Genomic DNA, 22,766 nt, shown 5'->3' on the forward strand with positions numbered 1-22,766 from the left:
TTCAAACTGAAGAAAACACACACACACACACACACACATGAAAGTACTGACTCTTTTCTTTCTTTCATTTTTTTTCATGCAGGACAGACAATGTTATAAATCTGAGTATGTGCATCAATGGACATCATCCACTCAAACTATTAGTGTCATTTGTCTGAAAAGCGCCCATGAATGATGTCAAAGTGACTTTGTCAGTCCTCTGGAAACACAGTTTTGTCCTGTGTTTCCAGAGTGAATAGCTTGTCAAGTTGTTTCCTGACAGCAGGGTCAGTCAATAATGAAGGAGCACCGTGTTGGGCCTCAGATCAATGCTGTTTTCTCACATTTCCTCCAGGCAAACTGATTTAATAACTCAAAGCTGCATATTCGTTAGTGCTATTAACTTGTGAGATGGTGTTTTGTGCTTACTAAAACCCTTCTTTTCTGTTCGTGATTTGAACTATTCTTGCAGTGAACACTGGAGTCCAACGTTTTGGTTCAGATAAAAAAAATCTGGACATTCATTCAGCAATTTCCATCCTATTTATCCAAACACATGTCAGGTTTACTTTTCTAAATTATGCTTTGTTGAACGTATACAGACCACAGACCACTCGTCATCCCACCAGACACACGACTCTATCGTCATAATCACATTTTCTAAATCCATGTGCAGGAGCACACACACACACACACTCTGTGGTGTCTCGTGTATATATGTGTTGTCTGTATTGGCAACAGAGGGCTTTTTACAGTCGCTCCTGTTTTGAGATGTGACCGTTTTGTTTATCCCATTACAGACGGGAGCTCTGATTCAAAGAACCTCCTCAAAAATATGATTTGTAAAGATAAGCCAATAAATGCTCCTTCATCAGTTTAGTGTTCAAATCCATTAAAAGAGCACTCTACTTGGCAGAAATGGAAAAAAAAAAGATGACTGACTAGAAAAGGAGACGTATTGATTCAGGGGATCTGAGAAATAAGCTTCTGCATCTCAGCTGAATGTCGATGAGTGAAAGAAAAGAAAAGTTTCAAATAGCTCAAGAAATATGCAGAATAAGATTACAGGTGGGTTTCTTCACAAATGGTGGCCCCGAAGTTAGTGGTTTTGAGCACGACCACATGAAACTCCGATTGATGTGGACTTGGAGCACAATAATGAATGCAGTAAGGTGAACCCAACAGAGTGAACTGATGTGAATACGCCTGTAAATAACAACACAGGAGGTCTGTTGGGCCGACCAGGCCTAAACTGTCTACAGGGAGTCGCATGACGAGATGTTTCACATTAATTAAATCTGCCATATGTTGGCACACTCCTCACATCCCAGGTTACCTGTCCCATAGCGCAGCAGATGCAACACACTCTGTTGTTGTTTTGAAAATGAAATCTGCCAGGACTTGAACATGAGAGCGAGTGAATCAGCCAATCACTGATCCTGTCCTCTACATCGCAGTCATCCATCGGAAAATCTGCCAAAGGGAGACACTAACGTTTTGTCATATGACCTGTTATTGGCTTCTTCGGTACGTGTACGTTGATATTGTTCTGAAGTGGTACCACAACAAAAACATAAACGCTCTAATTTTCCATGAACTGAAAGGCTTATTTCTTATAGGTGAGACAATCAGGATGCTGATTAGAGAGTATGATTAATGCACATGTGTATCTTGGAGGGGTCACAGTAAAAATCTGTGAAACACAATACAACAGAGGCCACATGTTTTGAAGGAGTCTGCACTTGGTACGCTAACTGCAAGAACATCCACAAGAGCTCTTGTCCATGAAGTCAATGTTCATTTTCACCACCATGAACTGTCTCCAGTGTCAGATCAGAGAACAGGCCCTTCTAACAGAAGACCATGTGTAACCACGCTGGCCCTTCACCTGAGAGACTGTCTGAGATCAGCCTCCCACACAGCCGATCAAACGGTTGGTTTTTCAGAGGCAGAATTTCTGCACAATATGGTCAGGAAACCATCTCAGGGAAGCTCAGATAACAGCAGGGTCCCATCCACGCCAGGGTCCAGCAACTGTGCATAGCCATTGACAAGTGGATCCATATTCGACAATCAATAAACTGGTCAACTCTAGTGCGTCACACTGTGTGAGGCAAATGGTGATCATACTGAAATTAGTTCAGTTTCTGACAAAGGCTGGGAGAAATAATCCTTTTGTTTTCATACAGGAAATCTGTTTCTTTTTTCAGTGTACCTCATATCTTTTAAGGGTTTTATGAATGGAACAAGACTCACAGAAACAAAAAGTCTTAATCTCTGCTGCACTGTTCACTGCAGCCTGTGGAGCGGGCTGATGTCTGACAAGAGTGTCATCCTCAAAGAGTCATTAAATTTCTTTATTGCCACTAATTAGCTTGCTGTCTTTGTTAACTCCTGAGTGCTTTGTCAGTTTGTTCTTCGTCGCGATCATTTACATGCAGCGGGTTTTCTTCTCACAGAAAGTTTGTAGTGTCAGTGGACAGAATCTCTGGGCGCTTTGGTCGATGGCACGTTCATGATGCAAAGCCTCTGGATCAATAATTCCTCAAACTGCATCAACAGGGATTAACTACCCCTTGGAGAGAGCTTCTCGGGTCAAAGCTTGGCTCATTTAACAGCTAATTAGATGCTTTCTATTCAGCATATGGTTCTTGTAAAGCATCTGTTTCAGCAGAACATACAGTTATCGCTGAAATTGCACATGTCTGTCCGTGGGAATACTGTGTGTTCCTGCTTTGGCTAACAATGAGCAGGATCTATTTGTCTTTGGTAGCTTTTCATTTTCTTTTTCGTTTTGTTTTTATGGGTAGTAAATAAATCGCCAGCAGTATATTTATTGAATTGAATAATGTCAAATTGTCCAGCAGAGTTCTCCAAGAACAATTCCTTTTAAGACCAGAGCAAATCATCATGGCAGTGGAGTCGAGCATTAGTTGTTCCCCCTTTACCTGATCAATCAGGCCAGAGTGCCCCTGGCAACTTCCTCTTCCCATTAGATTTGAAGACGAATGGTGCAGCAGATTCTCTGTTCATTACTTGTCGGATATCATGCCAACGTCTGTTTTGCGGCCGTCGTTCTCATGCTTTCTTGTTAATGTGGCTGCACACTGACTGTGTGTGGAATAATATGCAGCCACAATTCAGAGGAGGCCAGACTCCAGGTCCCCTCATAACAGACCCCTCTGATTATATTTATGAAATTCAATTACTCTGACACAGACAGATGGACTTGCTGTCAGTGGGGACGCTCGTCATTTGTTAGAGTCAGGCCGACACGTCAGCCCCGAGGTACTGATGAGACCACGGCTGTGTGACTGGAAACAAAAGAAGGGAGGTTCAAGAAAAAGAGGGGGAAGATGTGTGGCGATCGAGGTTTTTTTTCTTTTTTTTTTAAACAAGCACACGTTTGAGAAATAGCTCCAAGCTGGAAAAACAATAATGTGAGCTTCATTTAAAGACTGGAGGAACATTCAAATCACACCTTTTTGTCTGCTATATGTGATCCCAAATATCAAACTACTTGCAAATACATAAAAAAATATCATCAGAAGGGTCGATACAGTTATTAAATAAGATATGACAGCTCTGACCTAATAAAATATAAAATTGGTAGGGACTTAGCTTTAAACTGTAGTTTTAACCCTTTACCGTATAGTTACGTGACGTTTGTGCTGCTGTAAAAATTCCAATGGTTTCTCAAAGTTATTATAATAATTTAACTTGCGCTCTTTCAGGAAGCTGCAGATTCAGCGTCTGTGTCTCAAGAGAGTAGAGAGTGGGAAGAACACCTGTCTATAGTTTAAATTTTTTGGCCTGTTTTTGCACATTGAGAGACAAAGACTCAAAAAATGTTATTGTGAATATGTTTTATACTGTAGACATTTCTAATTTAACACACAAAATCTATTTTTCTTCATTTTAAATTGTTAAAACCGTGTTTTAACATGCAGGAAGTTGCGAATAACTGCCAGATATTGGAACATTTTAGAGGGTTCCACCTAACCCTAAATTCTGAGGGTTAGGTGTTAAAGGGTTAAATATACGATTGACAAAAGAGTTCAGACCATTCTGATTCAGGTCGTGTCACCCGGTGACATTCTCAGTGCACACAGGAAGTGCATTGTTGAATGCCACTCGCCCGTGCACGGCCACAGTTCATTTTTGGGATGAAGATGCATGACATTGTCTCTGTTCAAAGACCATACAGTGGCAGAACACACACAAAAAGAATCGACAAAAACACTGTGGCTTGAAGATCGGAGACCGGGGGAAATAACTATTAAAATAAAAATGTGGCCTTTTCCATTGTTTGTCTAACTTCCCATATGTGATCCCAAGCATTTGTAAATACATGTACATAAACATGAGCTGCATAGTCATAGTTATGGCTACTCCTTTTAGCATCTGTGATGCAATTGTGCAATTTTCTCCGCACTGCATCACTGTAGCCCTGCTCTGTTTTAAAATACTTTGATAAAATACTATTAACTACGATATAAAATGGTCAAGACAGATGAATTAACAGCTTAAATCTGCAGCAGCCTCATAACATGCATGCTGATGTTTAGTCAGAGTCCATCTCCCCGGCGTCTCCACTCCAGTCCAGTCTGTCTCTTTTTCCTGTCTCAACATATTGAAATTGGATGTTTCATATGCCATGTCAATGAATATAAAATATATTCAAATTGAACTGAAAGGAAAAGATACAATACTTGGGCCTATAATCCAGTTAGATGCCGCTCTGTTTGATGCCCTCTGTTGGTGAATTATGGATGAGTCTGAAATAAAAACTGGATTGGAATTCACTCTGCTGACAGTGTTGGGAGACCTTAATCTAGACAAACTGGACTATCTATTAGTATGTGTGTGTGTGATCAATTGGCGGAGGTGTGTGTGTGTGTGTGTGTGTGTGGGTGCAGATATAGGATGATGGTGGTTCAATGCAAAAGTATGTTGTGTAAAAGCCAAACAAAGAAGAGGAACCCGCATTTTTAAACTGGAGCGGCATACTGGGACGAGTGGGCTGGAAACACAGCGGTGAAAAAAAAACAGACCAGGCCTGAAAAGAATGAGGCACACAGAGTTGTGATCACACCTTGTTCCACGTACCTCTGTGATAATGCAGCCCCCTCATACTGCACTTCAGTCTAAAAGACTTCCATGAGGCAGAGGAGAAAATAAAATGCTGAAAATTCTCACATACATTTTCACGCCCACTGTTTTCTGAAAGTGGAGCTCAAAATGAAAGAAAGAAAGAGATGCCAAACGGGAGGAGGCGGAGATATGTGGGAGAGAGGGAGGGATATATAGAGAGAGAGTGTGGGCAATGGACCAGTCTGAAAATCTGAAACATCTGAGTGTATCTCACTTGAAAAAAGATTTGTTTTTCAAAACCTTCCAAAGGAAAATTCTCCTCAGAGTGAGATGCTTAAGAGCCTGGGCTCCAGCTGGTGAGGTGCATCAGTGGGGTGTGAGATTGAACACTGATTTTTTTTCTTTCCGTACTCTGTGAAAGAGTACCTTGAAAAAGCCAGGAGGGAAAAAAACCTCATGATTCCACTCGAATATCTATTATCTATATAATTAAGGCTTATTTCTGCAACTGTCTCATCAGCGGTGAAAACTAAGTACATTTATTCAAGTATAAGTCGAGGCTTCACTTCATGCTAAATTATACTTATCGACTGCACTGCGGTTTAGAAAGTTTGCTTCCGTCTCCTTTTCATTAACTGGACTAAAACTTTAATGAACTTGCATCAGTAAAGATTAAACCAATGATTTCCACGCTCTTTTTTCTTACTGGCCTGTTGTCTCATGTTATTCACAGTTCCATCACAGAGACATTCCCGCTCCAATTTCCCCAGATAGTTTCATTTAAAGTCTGAGCTCAAAGAGTGTTTCACAAAAAAAATAATAATATAAGCTTTATTAAATTTTAAAGCAGAACTTTTATGACTTCAATATATCATTTAAAGGCCTGGTGTGTAAGAATTAGGACTCAGCCCTCACTCCCTCTCTTCCCCAAGCACATGAGGGAACTGTGGTGGTTTTTGTCCAACAAAAAGTATATCATTTTCTTTGTTTGTGAAGAAAGCTTCCACCTTAAAATATAAAATGCCTGCTCTGGCTGTTTGTCAACAGCACAAGCACATGGCGGCCTCCATAAACCATGACCCTTGCCTAAACTACATATAAAAGGACTATTCTAAAGCTATTTTATTTTAAAGCAATTATACACACATTAATGGGGTTATATTTCATTTCTGCAACCTCAAATGTTATAAGACCTTAAAGAAATGACTGTAAACCAACCAGCAGCCACTGAAGAACAACATCACAAACTGATTTTAACAGTTTTTATAATACATTCTTCATTTGATTTCAGTGCAGAGTTTTTTTTTCCTCCTCATATACACAATACATTTGGTACTGCTGAGTGGTGCATGTATGATGGTGTTTTTCTTTTATTATCACAGCTTTTCAAAATCAGGACCTGGCTGTAATTTAGTACATTTATGGTGTTGTATTATTGGTATTAGGAATACTACTTCTCTGCCATCTCTGCCTTTTGCTCAGAGAAAAAAAAAAAAAATACATTAAAGGAGCTTCAGATACAGCCTGTTGTTACCCTCATCTCATCCAAGTTATTATATTATATTTATATATTTATTTTCCTCCCTCGCTCGATCGCTGGAGCTGCCGCTTCATTGTGCAACAGGGAAGGAAAAAAGCTCAAAATAACCCAAGCGTTTTATAACCCAATAGATACTTCTATGCCTTTCACCTCCGGTTGTAATACACCCAATTACTCTGTGCATTATATTATAGCACTCCAGCATTCTCTACATACGCTCAATAAAAGACACAGTAATTACAGTATGGATTTAGACTCACAATTTAGACACTTAAGACAGTTAAGACATGACTGCCATCCCAATAATTCACACTATGGTTGCTCTTAAAGCGTCTTATTGTTGAGTATTCACTGGTGTCCGAATGCATCATACTGCAGATGTACTTAGTTTAATAGTGGCTCTGCTGTCATTTACCTTGAGGGGCTATACCCTAATGCAATTCCAACAGCTGGCCTTTTGATGTCGGCTATGAAAGCCTCTTATTGGGATCAATAGAAAACACAACAAATCTGTGAGTGATGTTGTGCTGGAACAAACACCGGGAAGACGCATCGGGGAAATGCAGTGGTGAATGTGTCACAAGAGCAAAGATTTAGGAACCAAATACACAGCTAAATCTCAGTGGACATAGGTCATTAACGGAACAGGAAATAAAACTACACAAGGTACACAAACTAGAAAGAACTACAGAATAAAATGGGAAAGTAACACGGAACAAAAAGAATAAAAAACCCAAGGTTTAAGTCCAAACTGAATAAATGTTCAAGGATTATTACACAAAGAGCTCATACTTTATATAAAAAGAGCCAAAACAAAACAGATGCTTTGGACACACAATGAAAGGAAAAGGTGGGTGGTTGTATATGGAGTATGTGTGTGTATGTGTGTGCATGTGTGCGTGTGTGTGCATGGAGGAAAATAATAGAATTTAAATGATGGGTGTGACAGAAGCTGCTGTCTGCTTAGGGCCAGAGTGGTTCCAATAATAAGATACTGTGGCTCAAAGTGGTTTCATTCTATCCTAAATGCTCCTTAATCTCACCATAAATGTCCCAGTAAGGAGAATGAAAAATGAAAACTGTTGGTGCCTGTGCCACTGGGATTCTTTTTAACGATTGTGTCAATATATGAGAGGGAGCTGAGCCTAAATGCCAGAGTAGCCTGATTTATTATCTCATAATTTTAAACTTAATTATATACAGTATGATTCTCCGAGTTTGAGAAACGCCTCGTCTTCTTGGCACGCAAGAGGCTGAGAGAAGTGATGTATGTGTTGTATGATGTTAAATTATCTTTAAGAGCTGATGTGATTCCAATAATGAAATATACAAAACTGTAAATTTCCCTGTGAAGTTTTCCCAGTCGTCAACAGCACTTTTCTGCATTTGAGCAGTATTGTCAGTTCATTGTGTATTCTACTCCCACCAGGCTCTATAACCTTTTCTTAAATCAATGCTTTCCCATAAGGAGGGCAATTTGTGGAGCTCAAAAAGAGGCTGAAAAAGCGACTCTGCTGCTGCTGCTGCTGCTGCTGCTGGGTGTCGCCTTTGTCAAGCCACTAACAACCATGTCTACATCCCCAGGATACAAGTGCATATACAGTACGCTTATGAATGCATTCATGTACACTACAAGACAGGGACATTTAATCAAAGCTTGTGTGTCAGTGTGACACGGAGGGAGCTCGTCATTCGCCTGCTTTTCTGGCCACTCGCCCAGATGAGGGCCATAATGGATCGACTGTGGGATAATGAACGAAGATGACACACCTCCGGCTGGAGGAGCTCCTCCAAGGATGTGACACAACCTCCTCCACTCCCACATCTCATTATGACCGACGACTGGTTCGAGCTGGGGATTACAGATGGGTGACGGAGCCGACGACGTGACGGAGCCGGCACATCAGTGGTGCCAGAAGGTCAAGAGGGTGCTTATCACGAGGAAGCTGCTGATATTCATCTGCCTTGGAACTTTAATAACAAGCTGAAGGGAGCCATTTCTTTTTCAGCTATGACGCTCAAGCAAAGGAAATGAATGATTTGCTGCCTGCTGTGTTTACAGTAGCTTAGATTCTTGCCTACTTAAAGGGGCTATATGTAAGAGCTGCAACTACAGTGTGAAATGAGTAATGCAATCCAAATTCAAAATGGAAACATTTCAGGGAGTTGTCTCCCATCTCCCTCTTCCCCACAGACTAAAGGTTGCCAGGTATTTATGAGATCAAATCCCTCACAAACAGACCGATCTTTGCAAGCTATCAATTCAGTTTTAGATTGTAAATATACCACTATTAACAGTTTTTTTTCTGACTACATACGATACATTTTTTTTACATGCAGTTCTTTTAAGCCTGAAGGTTGAGGATGATCCTCCTTGTCCACACAGCAAACCTCACAGAGTTGTGTCATTTTTATGCTGATTTTGATTTAAAAAAACAAACAAAAACAAAACAACTTTATTCACACATGCACCGCTAAGGTTTTCTCATTTCAGCCTCCCAATGTGAGGTGATGTACAAATAAACACGAACAACTGAACTTCTGAAATAACTCCTTTTACACCTGACTCTAAAGGCGAAACAGACAGAAGGAAATCAAACGTGTTGCCCTGCATGTGACAGATGTCTGTGTCCTCTTCTCCACATGAGCACAAACCATTTGCAGAATAGAAATGTTCGCTTTTATTATCTTGGGCTGAGCATATTTTTTATGCTCTCCCTCGCTGAAGTCTGTCAGGGAAAGACAGCACAGACACTTTCATGTCTATTGGCATCAGTCATATTAAAATAGATACATGTTTATATTTATCTTTTTTCAAATATTGTGTCAAAAATGACTAGTGTACTTGTACCTCAAAGGTACATCTACAGCAGAGCGTGCACACTGAAAAGAATAAAAAAAATGAGGCTACAGACATATTTATGTCACATTGAAAGTGTTAAAATTATGTTAGAGCCGGTCAGTAAACAAGCACACAGTTCACCTAGCACGGTGCTATTAAAAGAGGAGGCTGAACGAATAATTCGATGGGTTTGCTCAAAGATAAACATTTCATAAAAACTAACTAAAATAAATGGGGAATGGCTGAAGTAAAGAGGTATTTGAGTTCATCTCACTAATAGAAAGGGTTGAGAGCCACTGGAGCAGATTAACTGTGCTACTTTGCATTTTCCAATATCCACATGCATCTCATATTTGTTATGTTTAGTATTTATTGGGTGGACTGTAAATTTGTCAGCACAGTTAAGGAGACAGAAATGAGTTGCTAGTATTGAGTGCAAAGAAATGGGTAATTAGCTGACAGCTGACTCAGGCCACTCGCAGCTTTGGTTCTCAGGGTGGGGATGGAAAAACCGATGAAGCACATCTCCGCGGGTGTCATAAAGCTTTGCTTTATGGCCAGTTTGTGTAGCCTTGCAGATTAAGTTCAAAGAAAGATGGCCACTCTTTTCTCCATGCATCTGAAATCCTGTTTCTCCTCAACTGGATCTGTAGATCAATTCTTTGACCTGCGTGGAGGGAACATCCCTGTCTGCAGCTACAAGAACGACGTGGCGTAGTTGGTGTCTAATATATATTTGATTTTAAAAGGCCACATTTAACTAATATTAAATGGTGCCCAAAGAGCGGCATGACCGTTCCACTCAGATTATATACCTTCTCTGACTTTGGAGTGGCTTTCATTGGCAGAATAAGTGTGAAAGCTCAAAGCTCCCAGCGGGCTTCAACCGGAGCCTCCGTAGAAAGAAGCAAGGCTGGCCTTTGATAGGCAAAGAAATCACAGCTAATCAGCGGTTTGGCTACGATTCATGCAAGTAGTTCTTCGTCAGAAACTACTTTCATTATTTATCTCAAGAGAACAGCTGGAAATTAATGGGCTGGTGTCTGGAGATGGCACGCTCACTTTCTCTGTTTAGACACGGAGACGGATTTCAAATGGTGGAAATAGTGGAGAACGTGCAGCTGCCTAATCTCTGGCTATACTCCGCTGCAGACAGCTGCTGCCACCGAATGACGCCGGTGTTCTTCAGAGGCTCATAGTCGAAGTCACAGAAGTGGTTTGTCTTTGGTCAAAAACATACCTGGGACGACAGGAATATCGCCAGGAACGAAACGTGGCCGTTGAAACAGAGCAAACCAAATGCAGAGGGCTTACAACATAAAAGACAGCGATTTTGCAGCGTCCTCCGCTTGCAACACTTATCCACTTTCCTCTCAGGATTAAAGACATAAAAGCGCACATCAAACAGAAATGGTTGCAACAAGATTTCAGCAGTATGTTATTTATGAATAATTTATTTTAAAAAGTCTAAAAAATATGAACAGCACACAGACAGAAATGCCTGAACATATCCAGTACCTAACATGGGCACATTTGCATTTAATCACTTTACGGGTATTTACAGTAATAAAGTATTTACAAACACACACTATACATAGAAAACAGAGCTGCTCTAGCACTAGAAAAGAAGAACATGTGGCATTTTAGTCCTTTTCTAAAATGCATGAGAGACATTTGGAAGGTGAGTATTATAATTTTTTTCTTTTTTAAAGCACAAATCCTCTTAGCGTGTCTCACCTGCGGGGGCATCACTTTTGGTCTTACTCAAAGTGAGATTTACTCTGAAATGGTACCTGGACTCTTTGAAGTGTGTGTATGAGTGGAAGCGGGAGGGAGAGGGCGATGGAGGGAGAGAGAGGGGGAAAGAGAGGGGGGGAGAGAGAGAGTAAACACAAGTTTTCAATGAAGACATACAGAACTGTAGAACACTCTTTAGAGACTTTATCTGGATCAGAACATTTCCAGCGTCACACATGCTTGACATTTGGCTCCTTTAACATCTTAAGCAAATCCAATAAAAGTGAAGGTAAATCATCATCATAACAGACTAAAAAAATTTATTTAATAAATTAAACTTTTTTTTTTTTTTCAAACAAATGAAAGTACAAACCTCTGACAAGGTCACTCAGTTTCCAACAGTGTCAATCCCATTTCTCTTTTATAATATAATCTACATCTCCTCCAAAATGCATCTGTCCTCATCACATGTCCGTTACTTTTGCTTACAGACTATAACCTAGAGGCAATAAATAAATAAATAAATAAATTAATAAATGAGTAAATGATATCTATCATGTGACTGGTTCAAAGGTCCTATACTCCACTAAACTATGGGACAGGTCTCTGAGCTCAGCTGCAGAGTGAACCTGCTTGTATCCCAGCAGGGCCAGAGTGTCATTACAGAGATTTTGTATAGTCCTCACGATGTTGAAGCCGAGCCGAAGCCTCCAGCTCTCTGCTGTCGCTCTGGAGTCTCTGGTGGTGGAGTACCTGTAGTTCCACTCGGACGGAGAGGACATGTTGCTGTTGGTGTTCTTTGCAATCCACATCTGCACCCTGTCCTCCATCTCCAGTCCCACAAACCTGTAGATCTCGGTGGCCTTTTCCTTTGGTAGTAATGCCAGGTCCTCGTACCGCACCAGTAAGTAGCGTCCTCGGAGCCATGCTGGTCTCTGCAGGCCTGTCTCTGCAGAGGCAGCCATGTCCTTACAGGTGCTGGTAATCTGTGACAGGTCTACGTAGCGAGGTTGCCTTCCAGTCGCGTTCCAAATTTTCCAAGCGCGGAACTGATCAGAGAATGCCATCATGCGTGAGGCGAGGATGGCTCTGGGGTCCCTCACCAGGTGGATGATCTTCAGGTCCAGCCGTGGATCTTCAGTCAGGGTCCGTAGATCCCCTACCTCAGGGACCCGCACGGTCTTTATGGCTACGTGCCCTCTTGACAGACATGACATTGAAGCTAAGGTAAGGTTAAGGGCCCCGCACTTCTTAGGACACCAGGTTTCATCAGGTGGATCGGAGGCCAACGCGTTTCCTCCTTCCAAACACACAGGAGGGGAACAGAGGGCGTGGCTGGAGCTTCGGCGAAAGAAGGTGCTTGTGACGTGGTCCTGGGGCTCTGGACGTATGTAATTCTCCATGAAGTGAAGGTCACACGTGTATAGATTGAGGAGGAGGTCTCTGTAAGCTCCAAGCAGGGCTCGTCGGTCCAGGGTGCGACGCAGCCTGCTGCTGGAGTTGGTGAAGGCCTGCTGAACGTGGTAGAGAGGCTCAAACACGTAGAAAATCCCTGAGTGCTGGTTGAGGAGCTGTCCGGTGAAGGAGGAGCCACTGCGTGTGGTAGCAAACAGCAGGATGTGCTTCCGAGGTGATTCCACAGGCAACCAGCTGTCATCGCACACGGATCTCCACCTGAAGTCTTGAAGAAAGAAATGTTGAGTCCTTTTAACCAAAACATGATGTAACTGGCATCAGTATCACACAGCTAAACTACACATTAGGTATGTCAGTGTTATGGGGATAATTGCATGTAGCACCTTATTTTGACTGTGTCAGAGGCGCTTACTCTGACAAACAGCCAGTTGTTGTGTGGCGTACACTGAGAGTTTGGGAAAAAGAAAATAGATTGATTGTTTCTCCAGGAAGTGAGATAAATAAGGCTGCATTATACTGCAGTAAATTACCTAATTCTGATACTTTCCTCCCATCCATCCATCCATCTTCTACCACTCCATGTCCAATTTGCTTAATCCTGAAATCTGCATGTTTTTAGACTGTGGGAGAACCCAGAGAACCCAGAGAAGAACTCCACTTCTTACTGCAAAGGCAAGAGTGCTAACCACTACACCAACCGTGTGGCTCATATTTTCCACAGATATGACCTATAAAAGTGTTAGCAGGAAAACAATCGCACATGGATTCATAAATCATCAGATCTGTTTCAAGCCTCATTCGTATGTGAAAATAAATCAGATATGAATCACACGGTGTGCATTTGCCTCTGCCGATGATGCAACTCCGATATCCTTAAAAATGAAATGCAACATCTGTGAATGATAAACAAACTTGGACACTATCCCCACTCACATGCCTCTCTTTCGAACAAAGCAATGGAGGATAAGAGCTCAAGACAGTACTCAGGCTGAGGTTCTATGCCCTCTAAGCCTTTGAGGTGAGGATTTCAAAGTAACATCACTTATATTTCCATTTGGGCCTCACCATTTCCGGTGAAGTAGCCAACGCCATCCTGTGGGTTGTCTAGTGTCAACCAGTGTAAATGCAGAGTTCAGATATGAGTCACTTTTGAAAGAAAGTCAAAAAAATCTGATATAGGCGACGTATCCACACTGGGCATCAAGACCTCCGGTGTAAATGCAGCCTAAACGAAGCTGCAGCTGCTCAAAAACTGGCTTTTAAACAAGTGAAAGAGTCCTCACAGGGAGACTGATTGTCTGCAGTGTAACTGTCTGCTGCACACATCTGCCTTGCTTTTTGTTGTCTATTCTATTCATTGTTACATATACGTGACTGAATGGTACATTGTTTTTCATGATTTGTGTCATATTCTACAATAACTTTTAAAATATGCACTTTATACACTATGTATTGTGCCTATTCAGCACTTTTCCTCATCTTCGTTTGTTGTTTTGTGTATTATTCTGTTTTCTACCAAGGGACCACGGATGCAATTTGGCAGTTATGCTAACTCTGCCATATTTACATTTGTATTCCATACTCATGTTCATTAATGTGCAATGTCCCTTCCAAATAAACACTGAATCAAATCAGAGGGTGAGAAAAATAAAATGCTGCTGTTCTCTGTGTGTCACAGAATAGCTCTCTGTCTGTGTTATTTTTAGATTGTTTGCATTTCGTCAACGCTGCAGCCTGATTCATTAATTCATCAACACTAATATAAAGTCAATATGAAGGCGACTAAACTGAAAGTCCTGCAAAGTGCAAATGCGGTAACATTTCTAAAGTAGACCTTTTGTTACCTCAGACTAAATGCACTATTTTAGATCTAAAATAATCAAAGTAAGTCATATAATCAAATCATAAAGTCACAGGACTATATGATGATTGATTGCCTATTAACTATTGAACCTCTGCAATAAATCAGTGTATCATTTGACAGCCCTTTATGAAATGTTATTTCATGACCTTTTTTGTTTCCTCTTTGCACATTCTTATTAAAAAATACTTCAGCGGATACAAGTGAAAGTAAGTCAGACTGTAATGACTTCAGGAGAAAGTTAACCACTGAATCTCGGCAATAAAGTGTGAATAATTTAGAGGGTAAACAGGCATGGGTAAATTGCTTGTCTGCTTGTGGGTATCAGCAGAGGGGGGTTATGAAATGGAGGATCTCTAAATATAGTGCAAATAGCTAACATGTAATTACTGCTGATGAGGAGTTGATTGCAGCAGGGATGTTGCTTTTGTACACAGGAGCTTGGTGCCGGCAAAGCTGCAGCTGTGCGAAGAGAGGGGATTAATGGAGATAAATTGGAGGATAATTGTAAAATGAATCACATATATTTCAATTCTCTATCCTCCCCACTTCATGGGAATTCCCTTAATTAGTGATGATCCAATCTGCTTTTTCAGCTGCTTCAGTGACAGTGTGGTGCCGCAGCTTGATTCCTTGATTTCTTTCTTTACCGAATTACTTTGCTCGACGCCGCCTTCAACACTGCTGAAATATACGGTCAACATCACTGTTACTGATCGAGTGTTGTGTGTGTGTCAGTGTCTGCTCCTTGCTGATGCTGGGGAACCTAATTCTGTTATAATACAAATGAATTATTCATTATTTTTGCATTAAACATGAGCATATATAAATCCATATACAGTACATATATATATACATAAATGCCCCTCATGTTTGGAGGCAGTATAGTGTGTGTGATAATCTGCTCTGGCTGCTGAAGCGTACCTCTGTGATGTCTGCTCTGGCACCTGTAGGCTCCCTGACAGGGTCCAGACAGCGAGTCCCTCAGCGTGTGGATGGCCGTGTACTGGACCCCCAGAGAGGCACACACCAGCAGCAGCACAGTCTTCCAGGAACACTCCATCCTGCACCGCCCTCTGGCTCTACATCCTTCATGCTGACGGCACCAGGGAATCAGAGACACACAATGAGATTTGATTTTAATACATTTTTCTCTCTTTCTTCTGACTAGTGCAGCGACTACGCTGATGTCCAACGAGTAGCTACTGCAGAGCAGTTAAGCCTCTTGCTCCAGGCTGCATCAGCAGCAGAACGTAATGTATGAGTCATTGACTTTTCCCATCAAGACCCAGCAGCACTGTCCTTCAATTTGTGTAGCAGCATATCTTTTTTTCGTGATATTAGAAATATGCTTATTTGCTTTCTTGCTGAGCAGAGGGATGTGTTAGGGGCTAAATCCGAAAGTAACATAATTCTACAAGAGATTATGATTTCTCCCTCCTTCATTAACGCAGGCATTGTGACAAGTGGGTACAACTGCTGGTCCAGATTGATTTAACGACTGCTTGTGCTAAGATAAGCTAAGTAGCTGTAGTTTGTGGGTGACAGGAAAGTATTTAGCAAAAATATTTATTCCTTACACATACTTCAAAAAAAATGATTCATCTAGAAATAGATGCCATTTTTGCAAAGAGAATAAACAGACAACACCTTTTTGACTTTCCTAACATAAGAAGCTTAAATGCTTTCAATGTTTTTTTTATCTGAAGAGATCCCGAGACTGGATATGCTGAAAATCGTGACTCAAATGTCAGAGCTTAAGTGGTAAAAGTCGGCGGTAATGTCCCCATATGCCGTTCCACTATTCAGATTACTGTTGCGCAATTGCATTTCATTTTTATTCATTTTCATTTCTTCACGGTAATTAGCCTCTAAGCCTAGCAGAGAGCTACACACGCAGATAAATATAGCTGTCTTCTCATGATGAGCGCCCAAGTTTCCTTTTGTACATTTCGAACTTCATTGCCACTGGACAAAAAAAAAAGAAATGTGATTTTTGAAATGGATGTGGAAAAAGGGTGCTGCCATCCATTTGTACTGAAGCACCAAATAGATGGTAAGTAATCCCATGAGATACCTGGGCGCAGACTTTCTCTCCATCACTCAGTCGTTTGTGTGTGTGCAGAAGCAATCATCATCAAATTCACAGGTAAATATGCATTACATTACGGACAAAAAATAAACATCTCCTTCCTGTTTGCTTCCGCATCCTCTTTCTGTCACTCTCTATAGTCTGCCTCTTGTTCAGTAATGATGCTAATGTGTTGCTGGCACACTCAGATCCTCAGGAATATATCACACTGAGACACTGAGACACGCTTTTGATGTTCCATTAATCACAAACAGCACAAAACCAAAGACATTTACTTCATGTGAGTGGGGGGAAAGAACTGAGCTGACATCACGAGCTAATCTGTTTGAATATGGCAGAGAAAAAACCCCTAAAACATCAATTGCATAATGAACTCATCAGTGGGGATAGAAACTTTGTTTTTTAGACTGTTAGTGGTGCTGCAGGCAGGATGATAAACAAAGATGCCATGCTGAATCTCACTTTGAACCATTTTAAAAGCTGCTTGATCTGTGCATATGTTTGCTGAAGGACATGAGAGACCGAACAACAGGCAGGAGAAACATAAGAATAAGTGACTGCAGATAAGAACAAAAGACAATTTTACCACGCTACATCCCTGCTACTCCATTATTGTTTACAATATATAAATTCTGCTCCGGTGCACCAGCGTGAAAATGCTGTAGGCTCCGTTTTCATTTAAAAACTCCAGGGCTGTGTGTTAGTGGGCATGGGTAGAATCTCTGACAATGATGACAGAGTTACCTATAATCCCTTTGGCCACAACTTGCTATTTACTATTGTTTCTTGTGAGTAAATACTTTCTGAAACTAAGCCAAACAATTGCAGAAGAGAAAATCATCTCATGGCACTTTTCCACTGTAAATTTCTAGCACGGCTTGACTCGACTCGTTTTACCTGTTACCTGCTGCTTTTTTTATTACCTGATCTGGCGAAGTTCTAAGCCTGCTGAGCCGACACTAAATTGGCAGAGAGTGTCGTCACTGGAAGCGCCATGAACCGAACAATGCCGCACTGTAGATCAGTTAAAAAGTCTTGTGTGTGTGTTGTTGTTGTTTAAAACAATGTCACAACTAGAGCTTAAACAATTACTCAATTAATTGATTACTAAATGAATCGGTTCATAGGTTTGAAGCTTTTTTCATGATTAAAACAAGATTTCAGATTGTTTTAGATTCTTACATGTAAATATTTTCTTAATTTCTTTGCTCCATATAGCAAAGAAATCATTCAATCGTTCATTGGTTTGTGGACAAAACAAGACATTAGAGAACATCATCATTTCCAGGTTTGACAAACACTGATCAACATTTTTTAATGTTTTCTGATATTTTATGGACTAAATGATTACTCGATTAATCAAGAAAATAATCCTCAGATTAATCGGTTATGAAAATAATCGTTAGTTGCAGCTCTAGTCATGGCAGTTAAATGGTCTGTTTGATTTATATAGCTCTTTTCTAGTCTTCATGACCACTCAAAGCTGCTTTTACACTACAGTTTTGCCATTCACCCATTCACACCTATTCACTCATCTTTCATACTCATTTACACACTGCCGACACAGCCGTCAGGAGTAACGTAGGGTTAAGTGTCTAGCCCAAAGACACATCGGCATGTAGACTAGCGGAGCTGCGTTTCGAACCCAGAACTTGCTCTACCACTGACCTGCTGCCGCCCATATTGAGGAGATACTATGGTAATGAAAAACGATACGAATATGAGTTGAGTAGAGCCAAGTAGTGCTAGAGCTGTATAATGGAGAAGCACCATTAGTATGGATGCAGATTTACTTCTGATACAGAGCTAAAACGCTCATCTGGATGCAGATAGTATTTGTTTGAAAAAGCCATTTTCAAATGAAAGATGTAGCCTCTGCCTGTGACAGTCCTGCCATCAACACCCTCCATGCACTGCACTGCTGACTGACCGACAACTGACTGATTCACCAGCCACAGGGTAAGGATGAGGATCCTCAGCTCCACAAACCGTTGTCCTCTGGAGAACTGAAAACAGATGCTTCTATGGATTAAACAAATTCGATTTACAAACCCTTTGTCCCCAACTCATAAGTGCTCACACGCTGGTGGTCACACCAGTAATAATCCATATCAACAGCTTCTCCTGATGGTCTCAGCTTTTGGATCCCTCAGACTAACGGTGCTTAGAGAGGAGAAAAGCCTCTGGGACATGTTCACGCAAAGATTACACTGTGTGCTGCATGCTCGTCTGAATGGTTTTAGTTGTAAAATCAGCGAGCAGAGATATTGTTGCTGCTGAGCTAACATAGCTAACAGCAAAGTGCTGGAGATAATGACATTTGTGCATGGTGCAGGGAAGGCAATTGCCTCTGTGCAAAAGAAAGCAACAAATGAAGTTAGAAGTTAGTGATGAGTGTGGGACTGAGGGACTTGGGATGCAACTGACTGAGGGATGTGACAGTGCCAAAGATTTTTCTATTAAGGCACTGCTGTGTTTTCACAGGTCCTGTGAGTGAAGGAGTTTATTGGCAAAGCCTGATGATCAATCCTGGAAAACAGAGTTGAACAACAGTAGCAACACTGGTGGTAGTGTCCACTTGGCCTCCCTCTGCACACACACACACACACACACACACATACACAGTGCCACAGGCAGAGAGCATAGCAGAGCACTGCAGCGTGCAGAGGAGATGCATCTAACCCCGGGCTACAAAGGAGTGCCTGTGATAGAGGAGAAGATGAATCTTGTCGAACATGATTACTACACACACACACACACAAAGAGGGAGAGAGAGAGCGATAGGCAGAGAAAGAGATGCAGCAAATTCACAGGGAAGTGAGAGGAAAAATGAAGAGAAGGATCATCGCTTCATCCCATCTGATCTTGTCTGTTGTAGGATATATTTCTTTTCTAGGACTCTGAGTGCAAGTTGTTTACAAACAGCATCACACACACACACAGCTGTGCTTTTCAGGACACTGTATTGACTTCCATTCATTTGGACAAACCATTATCCCCAACTATAACCATTTCACTGCAACCTTAACCCTTAACCTTAGCCTTGAACTTAATCAGTTCCTCAAATTAGGTTTTTTTTTTGTCTCCACGAAGACGACTGATCCTGACAAGGTCCTAATAAGATGAAAAAATACAAGCACACACACACACACACACACACACACACACAGTTCAATGATGATGAATTTATAACGCAGTCTGTGTGGATTATTAATGAGTAACACATTCTGAGTTTGTGGCTGAGATTAACAACACCTAATTTGGACATGGAATCATAATTAGATGCTGCAATAAAATCCCTCCAAAACCTTATATGGTTTTAATTTGATAGGGGGAAAAGACAACTACAACAGTTTGCATGCTTACAGTAACCATTAAAAGGATAAAAATAAACAGACAGTAGCACTACACTGAGTCTACGTGGAGGGAAGTGTTCCTAAAGTCGGTGTGAAGTCACTGGAAATCACTGACATATGTGTTGATTCCTCTGCTCGCAGCCTCACTACTGTCCTCACCACAGTCCTCACGATGCAACATCTTGTTTGTTAGATAACTATAAGGCTGCGGCTCGCGGCGCGTAAAACACACAACAGATCAATTAAAGAAACATAAAGAAATGCATTGTTCTCTCACCATCAGCGCGTTAGACCGCGATCAGATAGGATTCCTCCGGCGGGTCCAGTCTTCGCCCTGCATTTGTAAAAGTTTGTGTGTTAGTGAATGTGTGTGTGTGTGTGTGTGTGTGTTGGCGGAGGGATCAGTCGCTGCCGCCTGTAGCCCAAGTACATTCAGAGATGGAGATGCGCCACGGACGGAGAGAGGAGAGGAGAGAGGAGAGGAGAGAGGAGAGAGGCTGAGTGAGAAAGCATGTCGGTCTCATCCTCCTGAGACCACACACACACACACACACAGAAGATGCTGCTGGAGCTCAAGCTCCAGATTGGACGCAACATTGTCTCACTGTCCACTCGAGATTTGATGCCGTTGGGTACGTTTTTATTACGTCTTGGAAATGCACGTGATCTTTACAGGCTGTAACATTTAAATGTGGAACATGCATTTGATGTCTTTCACACACTACATGCAGGATTCTGACAATTCTGCTCTTGAACAGTATAGTACAGTCCAAAACATGTACCTCACACAGTTAAAGCTGTAGTGCGTAACTTTAAAAGAAATACATGAATATCTGTTACATTCAGACCAGTGGCGGTCACTGGTCTTTGAATCAGGTGAAGCTCATTTCAAGCCCAGTTATTTCTACATAAATTCTGCAAATGAACAACTAGAACAAGGAAAGACAATAATTATGTAAAACTGAAATGCTATAATTGTGTTTTTATTTACGGTGTATATGTACAATTGAAAATGGTCTATATCACACAACAACCTATTTGTCTACAGACTTCCCTCACAAAATCCACACAGGACTGATGCAGAAACGCATTGTGTATTTTTCTGCAACACTGTCAATCAAAAACTAGCTCCGCCTTTCAGACAGTTAGTTCCTCCAATCATCATGCAGAAGCATCTGCACCCGCCCATTGCTCCATTGACTCCCAGAGAAGCTGAGCTTCCCTGGAAGTGACGTTTTTGCCACATTTGTCCAATTAACCATCGAGCTCACCACAGTGAAAAAAAAAATTCAGTTTCATCCCATAGAAAAGTAGTTTTAACCCTCTTATGAGCATAATGATATTATATTAATGATGGCTGTAGAAAAATGTAACATGAGTGAGTGCTTCTGCCCCTTTTTCCAAGATAACTTTCATTTTCGATATCTGGCAGTCATTCAAACATTTAGGAATAAGGTACTGAGAAGCTGAAGTCACAAACATGTGACGGGCTGGTGAATCTTGTCTGTGATTGGACAGTCGTTCTGAGGGCAACAGCAATGACACGTATACAGGCGCATCCATCCCTCTTCTACCGCTTTATCCATCCACATGTGTCAATCTCAGCTGACACAGGGCGAAAGGCGGGGTCACACCCTGGACAGATCAACGGTCCATAGTTTTTGAATTTTCTAGATATCACAAACGGTCTAGGAGTTACGGGATTGAGAAGTATTCATGCCAAATCCTGTCAGTGACAGGAATACGTAAATCACATAAGACGATCCATTATCCCTGATAAACAGCTGATTCTGAACTGACACGTTCTAATTGCGTTCTAGCACAAGTTTAATAGCTTCCCATGAGTTCACACAATAGCAATGTTAGTTGAGTTTTTGTTTTTTTTCAATCCAGGTTTTAACTGGTTTTTGACCAGTGGGAATGATTAAACTCATTCTCGGGTTAAATGACTGCAGTGCACACAGGCTTTCATCAGCTTTGGCTGTAATTGGCATGAATGGGAAAGCAAAACCCAGGTGAACACTAACTTTAGTAATTAAACACTAATTCATCTGCTTTATTTTTGGCAGTGATACAAACTCATGCATCATTAAACAGTTCAAAGCTATAATGCACATACATTTCCCTGCCATGAGTAAAACTGTTAGCCGTGAATGATTGTGGCAAGCGCTCAATATCTGTTATTTAATCGATCGATCAGATCAGAATGAGGGACTGAGCTCCATGGCAGTGGGTTTTTTTTATCCTCCGACTTGTTTTTTTTGAATACAATTCAATCCACATACAGGTGATGCAGACATGAAACAAAAACACAGATACCACATGAGAGACCTACCGTTGGCGCTGGTATTTTAACATTTTTTTTAGAGGGTGTACCCTGGTTCAAAAATCCCAGGAATAGCCATAATTTCAGTGAGAAATAGGCTTAAGTGGCATTTAATGGTGAGAATGCAGATTGCAACAGATGGATGACTCCTCCACTCATCCCTTCCTTCCAAACCTTTCCACTGGTTTTGCTGTTTCCTCTTACTGCATTGGTTTATGTGTCGGGATTATGAGTGATCCTCAAAAAACCCAGGCTCTGGCTGGTTTGTCTGCTCAGGCTGCTGTAGGAGGTCCTCCATAAAACAAGGCCCTTGTGTAAGTGCATATAAATGGGTTATTCTAACCCATAATTCTGTGAATTAGCCCTCCTAAATGTTACACAGTGGACTTTAACTAGTTTTTCCAGGTTTGAAGTCCTTGTGTCCATGTCTTTTATGTGTAAGTACACAGAGTGATGGAGTCAAAATCATTTTATATGCACGTATACTGTACTTGGCCAATGAAGCCAATACTGATCCTGTATT

The 22,766-nt window shown here is 41.2% G+C and overlaps 1 protein-coding gene across 1 annotated transcript; it reads right to left on the reverse strand.

The window, feature by feature from the left end:
• Positions 1-10,891: 10,891 nt before the first annotated feature.
• Positions 10,892-20,374, reverse strand: si:ch73-62b13.1 (Carbohydrate sulfotransferase 1-like). Its single transcript, XM_058645771.1, has 3 exons — positions 20,195-20,374; positions 15,394-15,565; positions 10,892-12,873 (listed from the first exon to the last, which is right to left on the reverse strand). Exons 1-3 carry the CDS (start codon positions 20,195-20,197, stop codon positions 11,747-11,749), a joined length of 1,302 nt encoding a protein of 433 aa, XP_058501754.1. The 5' UTR covers positions 20,198-20,374; the 3' UTR covers positions 10,892-11,746.
• Between the last annotated feature and the right edge of the window lie 2,392 nt (positions 20,375-22,766).

This window comes from Solea solea, chromosome 12 (assembly GCF_958295425.1).
Source record: "Solea solea chromosome 12, fSolSol10.1, whole genome shotgun sequence".
Taxonomy (NCBI): domain Eukaryota; kingdom Metazoa; phylum Chordata; class Actinopteri; order Pleuronectiformes; family Soleidae; genus Solea; species Solea solea.